Here is a 12,113-nt window from a genome sequence, read left to right as displayed (position 1 = left end):
GCACAGCAAAGTCAAACAGAGTGTTAACATTTTTACACACTGAGTCTAAATCTACAACAGCCCTTGAACAGAGGCCGTCAGGCTGCTGTAAGCATTTTCACAGATTTGCTGTGTCCCTCAGAGGACAGGTACAGCCTTTATTGGCAAAGGCGTATAGCATCTGCATCTCCGCAAGGAACGCTGCCAGTTTAACCACATTTTAGAGCTACACCAGCAAACTTCCATTTCCAGTGCAGACCTACTTTAACTCCTGTTTTTCTCCTCTGCCTGTTTATACCCTGATCCTCAAGTTTTACCGCCTGCAGCACTCAGCCTCTCCCCAGCCCCTGCCCTGTGGTGCCACCAGCCACCTCCTCACTGCACCCTGCTGGGGGCTTTGCTGCTGCGGGGCCCCGCTCTCCCATCCCTGACATGTGTCCAGCCCATAAGCACCGCGGCCATGATCTCACTGTCTCTCTATTTGTTATTTACAAGTACAGGGGGACTTCGCATGAGTGTCTTTGGATTAAGTTACTCCAAAGTTATTCAGCAGTGCCAAAACGGCGTCTGTGAGAGAGCACTGCAAGGGCCGGATCCCTCTGCGCGGAGCCTCCGCCGGCGGACTTGCCTGGGGTATGCCGTGATTAACAAGCTGCGCGGACACATTTCTGGCTGTATCAGAAATTTGCCATGCTGTGTGACAGAGCCCAAAACTCACATTGCTAGTGACAAAATCCACCTGGTATCTGCCAAGTCTCACACCCACAGTGAGAGGGGCCTGAAGTTCCCTCAGGAATGCCCTGAGGAGGGTTTCTCCTCGTTTGTAAGAACAAGACCCTGTCCAAAATGCATTGGGAGCGCTGCAGCAATCCCTGTGGTGTGGGCTCTGCTGTCACTGTGCCAGGTGACATTGTCTGAATGGGTGGCTGACAGAAGGCTGAGCTGACTGAGCAGGGCTGTCCTTCAGTGCACGGCTCATTTCTTCAGAGTACTCACGTTGAAGGCTTTTGGGGGTATTTTTTGGGCTCTGCCTCTTCCCGGTGCGGGGACATGCCTGGTGTTTCTGCACAGCCTCATCCAGACTGCACTGTGCTCAGGACACTGATAGACACAGAAAGTCCTCATCTTAACAGATGTAAGCATTTGAGCTGCTTTATCCTGATTTCAGACACCTTTTGTTGTTCCCACCAATGTGTTCATTTAAAGAAACACTTGGAAAAATGCAGCAGTTAAATCCTCACATGCATCCTGCCACCACAAAGGCCACAGAGGCCTTCATGCAGCACGGCTGCACTCCCGACCTCCCCATCCTCACGCCGCCTGTGCTGGCCGGTGCTCAGGGGAGCAGAATTTCCCTCTGGGGGCTACGCGTGCCTCAGCCCTACACACTTCAGCCGTTTCCCGCAGGAGATTCTTGTCCCCTGGTGGAAAAGGCGACTCGGGTTAACTGCGGAGCTTCGTTTTGAAGCGCAACCGGGGGCGGCGGGTCCCGTAGCTCATTGGCACCAGCCGGCTCCCCAAACCCTCGCCGAGCCGAGCCGGGCCGGGCCGCGGAGCGCCCTCAGCCGCCGCCAGGGGCTCCCCTCGGCCCGCGGGCCCCGCACCGCCCCGCCCGGCCCGGCCCGGCCCGGTTGGGTCCCGCAGCCCCCAGCAGAGGGACCCGGGGAGCGGCCGGGGGTCCGGGCGGGGCGGGGCGCGGGCTCGGGTTTCACGCCCTGCCCCGTGCGGGCAGAGCCGGGCGGTGCTGGCGCGGCCGCGGGGGCCATGGCGGAGAGGTGAGTGCGGCGGCGGCGGCTCCACCTGTTGAGGGACGGGGCCGCGAGGGACCGCGGCCGGGAGCCGGGAGCCGGGAGCAGCAGCGGGCGAGGCCGGGAGGAGCCGGGCACCGGGATCCCGCCGGAGACGGGCGGGCCCCGGAATCACGGCTCGGGCCCGGCCGCCGGCTCCGGGCGCCTTCCGTGGCTCTTGAGGACCGACCGCGGCTTGGCTCGGCGGGGAGCTCCCGGTGGGGGCAGCACCTGGAGGCCGGGCGCTGCCGAGCCGGCGGCCCCGTTCGGTGCCAGCCCCCGGCTGAAGTCCGGCTCCTTTGGGAAGGACGGTGTGGGGCTGGGCAGACGCGCTGCCTTCCCCAGCAGCTGGTGCCGGTTGCTTTTTGCACCGATCTGCCGAAATTTTTCGTCTTCCTAGCTGAAAAGCTCGGAGCGATTTCACCTCCCTGGGAGCTCGGCTCTCCCCCGGGGCACCGGCGTTCGGCTGGCTCCTCGCGTTCCCTTTGTCTGGGGGAGAGAAGGGAGAGCTGTGCTGGCCTCCTGCCCGGTGGCCTGGTGACGGTGCGAGGTGTTTGGGAGGATTTGTGTTTCTCTGGAGTTTGGAAGCTTTTTCTGCCTCTCTCCTGCCCCCTCAAGTGGAATGCGGCTGGAGTTAGTCCGCAAGAAGGAGCATCTGGGGAAGGAAGTGCGCGTCCCTGGGAGAGAGGGGAAGCAGGACGGCAGAATTTATCCAGAGCAAAACGATAAGCGCGGCGCCAAGCCCTGTGCTCGCCAGCAGCAGCGGCAACTCCTCACTGCTGCTGTGTCTGCGCGCTGGTGACAGCGAAGGGCAGCAAGGTTGCAGGCTGCTCGCTTTGGGGCATAAACCTGAAAAAGCAGCACAGATTTGGGAGCATCCTTGCACCAGCCGGCACAGAAGAGCACTGGGTTTCTCGTGCTGCATTTTCCTTTCCTGAGCAGCCTTTTCTCGTTGTCCTTTTGGTGCTTTTCGAGTTTGTTTTTTTACCAGTTTGATGAGGTAGCTCTTTCCTATCGGTTGGATCAAGGCTACGTTGAGCGATGCTGAGATCGCAGCGGATTATAGGAATGCAGATTTTGAAGCCAGGTTTTTGGTTGGATAGTTCACATGCCTTCAGTATTCACAACAGGTTTGCTTAGCTGAAACAGATGTCCTGGCCTTAGCTGGAAGCACATAAGCTGGAGGGAAATCCAAGTGTGCTGGCCTGGTGCATTTTTTAACCAAGAGAAATTTATGGCCCTCCTTGTGATGTAAAAGGCTGCTTTCAGCCCGACAGTCACTGGATCTGCAGCTGAAAACCTTGCATAAGACTTGCACATTTAATGTGCCAGCCACAGTGCAGAATCAGGTTCGCTTAATGCTGCCCTACTTCAGGGAAATGGGAAGTGAATGCATCCCATTCATCTCATTTACCTGATCACCAGAAAAATGTAACTCTGTGCTCTGGTGCAAAGGTGAAAAGGAGAGACTGAGATTCCTGTGGTGAACAGCTGAGTGGGTAAGAAAATCTTGCAAATTTCAGTGTACTTGTGTCTGAGCTTTAAGGCATCTTTTAATCTGTCCCGATGTTCCTCTGGGTTCACCTTTATAGGGCTATGGCAAACTGGTAAAGTTTTGTTCACTGGGAAGCAGTTTTTTTCCCCCTATAGAGCCATGGAGAAGGAGCTAATAGCACCATTGAGGGACTGTGGGAAGGACTGTAAGATTTGAATCAGCTCTAATGGAATTGCTTCTGTAATTAAAGATAAGGAAGCATAAACTGCTCTAGGATTCTGTCTCTTTGACCCACGAGGCTTTTTTTTTTTTTTTCTTTTTCCCCCCAGCAGAGCAGTTAAATAAATATTCATGTTCATGAACCATTCCTTTGAAGTCACAAAAGGATTCATCATATATGTATTTGATAGGTAAACGTGTTAGTAAGAATGCTGCTTGGGTGCTGTTTTATTTATGGATAAGCAAACTTTTCAGTTTGGAGTTGTCATTTTATTAGCATGTTTTTGGCTGTTTGAATTAAACAACCCTGGGAAGCGAGTGGGGGGAGATGCTGCAGCCTGTGCCAGGGGTGCTGGGGATTACTGAAGCCTGTGAGGTGGGGAGAGGGGTTATGTTTGGGCGGTACTGGGTGCACTGGTTTAGTGGGAAGCCTGCTGGTCTGGCTGCCCTTTTAATCTGAGTAATGCAAAATAAAAAGGATTCCTGTGCTTTATGTTCTGATTACAATGGCACTGAAAATAAGACTTAAGTTTGTTGTTGAATCTTCATATCCTGAGTAATGAGTTTGTTGCAGATAATTAATTCAGACTCGGGTTTTAATAAGTCTTTGACTACTAGACTAGTTTCTGTGTGACCCGTTTTCCCCCCCCTCCCCCGGAGCTTTAATTTATGAGTGAGTGAAAGCGTCCGCGGTTCATCAGCCTGCCCCGAAGCTGCTGGCTGACTCCCTGTGTCTGCGCTCAGTTGTGGCTTTGCGGTAATGGGCTCTTCTGGTTTTGCTGGTGCATCTGAACCTCCTGCTGGTGCTCAGCACAGGTCCCTGTGCACATCCTCTGACTGGGTGCGTGCTCCCTGTTCTGCTTTATCCTGGTTTTAACTGCCTTACATAAGGCCTTGGTAAATAAATGTCTTCTCTGTAGCGAGCTGTGACTGCAGGAGAAGCTTTGACTCCCTGATGCTTATCCCACTCTCATCGGCTGGATGAGCCTATTCCTGGCTGAGCATTATGGTGTCTCATTTAGCATGAAATGAGCCAGCTTTTAAAGGTCTCTGTTTGCTTCTCAGAGGTCAGGCACCCGTGGAGATAAGTGCAGGTGTGGGAGGTTATCAGCAGTCTGACCTCTGCCCCATTGAATGCGCAGCGGGAGCGGTTGGTGAGAGTGCTGATGCGATTTACCTGGGATGAGATGGTTTAGGGGGTGAAAGGCTGGCTGGCTCCAAGTGGAACCAGGAGTGTGTTTTTAGTTCTTTTTAGTTCTTTTAGTTCTGCTGGCAGCCTGAGGAGGTGGAAGGGGGGATAAGCTGTGCAGGACAAGGTGGTTGTCTTATCCACTGAGACTGCTGTATACTTTTAAAGCGGTTCTTAGCAGCAGCCTTGGAGCTAGCTCCAGAAGTGGATCTGTGCCTGTAGCTCATGTGTGACTACGCAGATGAAGCCTGGTCTTTGGGAAGCATCTTCAGACACACCAGATTCTTCTGATGGAAACTAATCAGAAGTTCAAAGGAAAGAAGCAGCGTTTCCTCCTTCTCTGTGGTCTCCTTTCCTAATGCCTCCGTTCCTGTTGTACTACCCAAATGGCTTCTTGGGTGGATGATGCAATTAGGACGAGATGCTAGCAAGCTTTCATCAAATAAATACGTCAGAATTTGAAATGTTCCATTTAGGTTCCATCAATCCTTTCCAGGTAGAGTGCAATTATTTGTGACTTGCTGTGACATGCATATGTGCGTGTTTCTTTAAAAAGCCCTCCAGGCAGTTTGCATAGTTAGTGAAGTACCTCTTGTTTGTAATAAAAATAAATTCCAGAGCAGACATTGGGATTTGGCTTTAGCTGGATACCTAGAGGGTTTCTGAGCTTTGCCGTCATGATTTACATATTGGATGTTAATTCCTCTCTTTGTCCAGGTGAGCAGAAAGGCAGTTCACTTGTAGGAAATGGCTTTAATGATCATGCAATTTAATGATCATGCATACCTGTAGTTTTTAGTAGCTCAGGCATGAATGTCTGCTGAAGCAAGCTTTCTGATATATGTATATATTTTGCACACATTTCCTGGGAAGAGCAGTCTTCTGCTTTGTGCAACTTCTTAAAACAGTTAATACATTCCCACCTCTCCAAAAGTTCACTTAAACAGCAGGCATGAGGTCCATCTGGCTCATACATCTGGAGCTAGACGTTGTAGGTCAAGAGAATTTTTTTTTCCTTGGTGTTTTTCCTGCAGTTGGTCATTTTCCCTCATGGGAAAATGGAAAAAAATACCATTATTTGGGATATATTCTCTCATCCTAATTACTGTTTGAAGTGCTTGAGGTTACTGATATAAGGAATAAGAGAGTTTTATTTTTCCAGTTGAATATTGACCAGCAGATTCCAGTGTAGCTGGTAACAGTCTCCCAGGTACTCTCCCAAGCCTTTTTCATTGTGTCTTGTCAGCTGGCATTTTTTTTGCTTATGCAATGCACAGAACCAAAAGAGGTTTGGGAAGCTTTTAATGACGATGCTGAAGATCCAGCTCCTTTGTTGGTGACGAGGCACGGAGCTGGTCAGGACAGGGCAGTCCTGCACAGGGTGCTGGTCCGGCTGGCGTGGCCACGCAAGGAGTTGGGTTTGTCTGGCGTCTGGTCGGGAGAAGGGACTGGCATTAGATGATCACAGACCTTGACATGCTCAGCTTTGGAAAATGCCTGAAAAATCTTGAGGGTTGGCAGGGGAGAAATGCTGGAATAAATGAAGCATTGAGAATTGTAAGATTCTTTTTTCAGGTGTTTTCTTCTTGTTGGACTTAAGGTCTTGAATTAAATGTATGGAATTAAGCCTTGTATGAAATCTTACTGTGGACTTTGTGCTGTGGAGCACTGGAGAATTTCTAAGATAGAGGTCTAAATAAAATAACTCACTGGCATCTTTGTCAGGCACTGGAGGCAAATAGAAGGCTGATTCTACACAGAGGATCCCTGAGCCAAGCTCTTGCTGTACTTTGCCTTCCTTGAAGGAAAGTGCCCTGACGTGAGATGAATCAATGACCACAGCGAGCACCCGTGCTCCCCGTACGTGCTGTTCCAGCCGGGAGCCGAGCGGTCCTGGGCCCCTCTACACCAACCTTTTGCTTAGCCACAGGGTTTATGATCTACCAAGATCAAACAAACCAAGGGCGGAGCTGGGGGGAACTCAAACCTGCGCTGGACTCCTTTTGTGTAACTTGGCAGATGTGGGACGCTGCCATAAGGTACTTTGTTTTGGCAGATGAGGCTGTTTCCTACCTGGGCAAACAAGGTTGCTGCTTTCTGGCTGGAAACCCACTTCAGGAGCAGAAAAGATTCAGTGTAGTGGGATTTTGTGTTGTCTTGGAGATTATGAGTTGTTGGTCTGGGGCCAATTGCACTGTAGCAAGGGTAACTTCTTTTTCTGTAGGTCTTTTTTTTCCTGTTTGGTTTTGTTTCCATGTGTGTGTTTGTTTGTTTTCCCACCCCACTGAAAAATGACTTACTCTCCATCACCAGCAATACGAGGAGAAGCCCAATGCTGTTTGCATTGGGGACAAGCTCAACAAATCCACGTTTTTTTGAATCAGGCATTACCAGGTGTTGCATGTGGCTTTTCATGGGTAGCAGCAGCCAGGGCTCCCTTTAAGAGAAGGATGGGTTGTTGTGAAATACATTCAGTAACGAAATGAAGCCAAAGACATGTTTAAACAGCAATTCACCTTCCAGCTTTTAGTTTCCATACGTTTGGTTTGTCATAAAGCTGTAAATGACGTATTTGGTCCTCTTCAGGTCCAACAGCTGCTTTCTCCTGGTAGATACCATGGTTATTGGGTTGTCCTTTGATAGCTACAATAATCCATCTGTGCATCAGCCACGTTTGCTCCCTAGCTATAATAGGTCTCATTCTTTGCTCCCTAGCTACAATAACTAGATTTGGGATTTATTTTTTAATAGGCTCTCCATTGCTGTAAGCTATGGTGACCAGAGAAGCTCCAAGTGTTCTGTGAATTCTTGGTGATGAATCAACAGTAAGAGAAGCAAAGGGATGCAAGGGTGCCGAGCCTGGAGTTAGCTGGGTTAGCTAGGTGCGTGTCCAGCATGAGGAGTGCTCAATGCATGCCTAAGGGTAGGTGCTGAGTATGTCGTGATGTGGTGGCGTGTTCTCTTAGCGTTTTGTACTGCCCTAACACAATAGAGCATCTTGCTGTGATGTTTGGGGAGCACTGGTGTCCTTGTGCTGGGGACGCATGGGGGAGCAGTGAGGGGAGATGGGGTTAAAGTTGCTGTTGAAGCCAGAGCTGAGAGCTCTTCTCTGCATGTGTCGTGACACAATCATCCCGGTCCCTCTCCTGAGGTCCATCAGGCCAACGTTGTGAGACCGAGGTGACTTTGGGTACCTTGTGGGAACCTTGGCCTCAGATGGCCAAACTCTGCTGGAATAGCACCGCTGTGGGGCAAAGCTACCTTTGGCAGGGTCGCTTCTTGGGGTTGCTGTCGTTGCTGAAGGGAGCAGGGCCGGAGGAGTGCAGCAAAGGGGGAGAAATGTGGCTTTGGTCTCTCTGGCTCCCATATCTCCTACCTGGGCCCACCACAAGCAGCCTCTCGGGGTGCAGTGCAGTCTGTCAGCACTGCCTGCAGTGGCTGAGCTTGTGAACTGGTGATGTTCTCCCTGCTGCGCTTGTGTGCTTGAACTTTATTTGGTCTTGGAGGGATGACATCACTAGCTTTTGTCTCTGTTTGGATAAGGAAAAGCTTCTTCTCAGCTGTGTGAGCTGTTTGTAGGGGGAGGAGAAGAATTTGCAATGGCAGGAGCTTTTGGTAACCCTGTGTGGCTGGTGCAGGGCGAGCTTGCTGCAGGGCCAATGGGAGACTTTTTCTTTCTCTGAAACATAATGTGAAGACCAAAAACGGTTGAGAGCTCGGTGACTGTCAAGTAGCGCAGTGCAAGAGCCTGGGGTTCAACTCAGAGCGTGAAAGTGGGTCATATTCAGCGTTGGAAGCACTCGTCCCTGCCTGCCCTGGAAGACTTTGGCAGTGTGCTGAGCTGTTGTGGTTCTGGGTTTCCTCCTGCTCTGGAGGTGCTCTGAGGGAAAGCACGGTTTCCTATCTGAGCGCATCTCCTGATACCACATACATCTTGTACTCTGGGGGCTGAAATAAAATACCCCCACAGCTAGTGGCGCTGCGTCCTTCCCTTGCTCCAGTGCTGCTGGTGCCTTCTCAGGGCAGAACCTGGGCCCCAGAAATGGCAGCCATCCCCTTGGAGGGGGCAGGGGAGGGCATGCATTTAACTCAGACCTCTGCTATTTGCAGCAGGAGACATTTCTTCGTGTCTGTGGGACGGGCAGCGCGTGAGTTCGCGAGCATTGTGGCAGGTGTGCTGAGGCCTTCGCTGGGGCAGCCAGCGCTGGGCTTCCCCCCCTCAGCTCTGCACCTGCTCAACTGTGACAGGAGGTGCCAAGAGGAGCAACGAGCAGCTGGGAAATGCAGACCCCCACTTATTCATTCTTAGGCAAAGAATAAATACATTGATCGGTGCAAAAATTGATGGGTGACTTTTAAATTCAAACCTGTTACTGCCTAAAGCTGCTCTGCTGCCTGCTGGCAGCCGGGCTGGCCCCTTATCTCCCACAGGGCCCTGGCAGGAACACCATGGGCCTCGGCCTTGGCTGCGGCTCTGTGTGTGCAGCGATGCCAGGAGTGAAGGAAGGGCTGGGCTGGGGCTGCTCCATGGCATGGCCCAGCTTTAAGACTCACTTTGGGCATCTGGAAACTGGGGACGTGCAGGTGCTGTTGAAAACTCGGTACATCCATGTCCAGGAGCAGTCAGCGTGACTCCAAGCCTGTGGATGTGATGGGCAGCATTAGTAAAATGAATGAGACTTGTGTCTACCGTACCTCAGAGCTGGCATTTACCCCTGAGCCTGCTAAAAAAGGACTTCCTGTTGTTTCAGCCTTTTAAGAGCCCTGATATTTGCTTGCCTTGTGTGGCTGTCCTGCTGATAAGAAGCTGATAGGAGCGGAGGTGGTATGGAAGTTATTTGGTGATGACATTGGCAGCTCAGAAGAAATGGATACCTCTACTGAGAAAAGGTCAAAGACTTTTTTTCCTTTGACAGAAAGACAGAAAATAAAAGTAAATTGGCAGGGGAAGGAAGGCTGATGGAGTGAGAAGGATGTTGGTCAATCTAGAAGACAAAAAGGAAGGTGTATTTTCCAGCATATTACATGTAAAAACAAAATAAGGCAGGCCAAAATATGATTTTTAAGAATAAACTTAGTGATTCACATTTGTTCAAATGCATCAGAAACCTTTTGGAGAGATCACAGCAGCAGCTCATGGGAGGCACAGAAGATTTTCTGCATCCATTGCAGAAATCTAAACCATTTTTTGGTGATCTTGACTCCTGTGGAGGAGCTTTGTAGTTTTGCAGCTTTGCAAACTAGAAACTCACTGTAAAAGAGCTGTCTGAGAAGTTGTCTCATCTTGAATGTCAATAGAAATAGCTCTAAAGCAAACAGAGGAACTGATAAGAAACTATAAGGAATGGTTATCATTCACTCGAGTGCTGTGGGATCTTAAATATAAAATTGTTGGGATGCTTTTGTGCGTGTGCTGTTGCTTAAGTGCCCTTGGTATTGCAGATATTGATGCTGGCAGATTTGATGGCAGTTCTTGAAAGGAGTGGACCTTGGAGAAATCTGGGAGGTGGGCATCAGGCGGCTCAACGTCTGCCCAGGTGACTGCCAGAGGAGGGCTGCAGGGGATCCCAGGGACCCCCGAGCACTGTGCCTGGGTGATAAGGAACAAGTCACTGAAGGCAGGGCTGAGTGCAGCCTGTTGGAATAGGGTTAGCAGGGCTCCTGCCTCATGGACCTGCTGGAGCCTGGGTCACAGGACCGGTCAGGACCAGTACCCAAATACATAAAGTGTATTTGGGTTTTCAGACAGACTTTGACACAGTTACACACCAAAGGTTTGTAAGAATCTAAGCTGATATGGAGGAAAGGTCCTACTATGGACCCAGCGTTGGTTAAAGCACAGGATGCAAAGGGTGGGGCTTCGTGGTCATGCTTCAGCATGGGTGAGAGCCAACAGAGGGCCCTAGGGACTGGGGCTGGTTTTCATCCCATTAGTGTGACCTTGGGTGTGGAGGGGGGCAGTGAATCCCCCAGGTTTCCAGAGGGCCCTAAATTCCTTCAGATTGGTTGAGTACCTCACCAAAGGTGAGGAAACGCAGAAGGACCTTGTGGAACTGTGTGGACAATTATGTGGCAGATGAACTTCAGTGCAGCCAAACGTGAGGTGACTGTGAGGAAAAGTGGTGTGTGCTGCGCCTGTGTGATGCCGAACATGGAAGAGGTGCTTTTAGCTCAGAGAGCATCCCAGAGCTGCCCTGGGCACTTCTCTGCGATCATCGGCAGAGCTGATGAATGTTGGTCTCCATCCGCAGGGGAGATGATAACAAACCAGGGGCATTTTTCTGACCCTCTGTAACACCTCAGTGCCCCCGTATCTTGGGGGTTGCATGCTGGAGAGGCTGTAGAGGAAGACGACTGAAATGACTGAAGGACAGAGTGCTGCCTTATGAAAAGAAGGGCTCCTGGGTTTGAATCGGAGAAGGTGAGGGGCCTCAGATGGTCAAGGTATGCAAAATCTTGAAGGCAATACTTACATTGGGTTTCTATCTACCAAGCCTTGCAGCACTGGAACCAGAGGTGCTTGGTGAAACTTACAGGAGAGATTGGTTTCTGAATTCGTTGCCCCAGGAAGCTGTGGAGGAAAAAGGCACCAGCAAGTTCAAAAAGGATTTGGGTGAGCAACAGGTCTGAGCCAGGTGCTGGAGAGATCAGCCAGGGAGGCACCCTTAGCATCCATAACACCAGTGTGGATTCTGGGGGCATAAAGAAAGAAATGGAGAGAGGGTGAGATGTGGTTGATGTGCTCTGCTGCTATCCTGGTTGTAGGCAGGATGGGTGGATAGCTGGTCTCACCCAGGGCACGTTTCTTACATTCTTGAATGGTTCCAGGAAACAACATCAAGTAGGAACGTAGATGTGATATGCCGGGGAAGAGGCAGCTTGGCTTTGTATACCAAAATTCCAGCCCCGTGAATTCATCAGCACTTGGAAGGCATTCATGAGCACACGGTGAGGGTGATCCAGTGGAACGGTCTGGTGAGGCTTTCCAAAAGGCTTCAGCGAGATCCTGCCCTCAGAATCTCCAAGAAACGTCCCTTATGGAACATGTGGATGAATTAATGCTTAAAAGAGGTTGCAAAGTTCAGGAGCAGGACGTCAGCTTCGACAATGGAGGGAAGTCGCTGGGAGCCCGGCTGGGATCTCCACTGCTCCGTGTTTGTTCGTTACCTACAAAGGGACAGGAGTGATGGGCGGGGAGAGCGTGCCATGGATCCCATGCACTGTGATGGGCTCTCAGCAAATGAGGCAAAGGATCTGCTGAGGTGCGAGATCCGGGTAACGCGTGGTGCTGTGGAAGCGCTGGAGGAAGGAAATAGGGTGTTGTGAGGAGCTGAGGGGGGAGCAGAGGACGCAGCAACAAAGGCATGGCACAGCTGCAGCTTGCTGTCCTGTGAAGGTTAAGCGTGTGCCAGGCTATCTCAGAAAAGTCCTTGCCCCAAGCTGC

At 51.0% G+C, this 12,113-nt stretch overlaps 1 protein-coding gene across 2 annotated transcripts in view; it reads left to right on the top strand.

Annotated features, from left to right (window-relative positions):
* Positions 1-1,669: 1,669 nt before the first annotated feature.
* Positions 1,670-12,113, top strand: part of LOC311445806 (rho GTPase-activating protein 39-like) — a 50,075-nt gene continuing 39,631 nt past the window's right edge. Inside the window, exon 1 of one of the 2 annotated variants that reach the window (XM_084538296.1) lies at positions 1,670-1,754. In XM_084538296.1, the coding sequence (XP_084394422.1) occupies positions 1,744-1,754 (11 nt within the window). In that variant the 5' untranslated portion in view covers positions 1,670-1,743. Of the gene's footprint in view, positions 1,755-2,288; positions 3,266-12,113 lie in introns of those variants that run through there. The other variant, XM_084538297.1, reaches the window with a different exon arrangement.

This window comes from Aythya ferina, assembly GCF_964211825.1.
Source record: "Aythya ferina genome assembly, chromosome: 16".
Taxonomy (NCBI): Eukaryota; Metazoa; Chordata; class Aves; order Anseriformes; family Anatidae; genus Aythya; species Aythya ferina.
The sequence above is the reverse complement of the archived record's forward strand: the minus strand, read 5'-3'. Positions and strand labels throughout refer to the sequence as shown.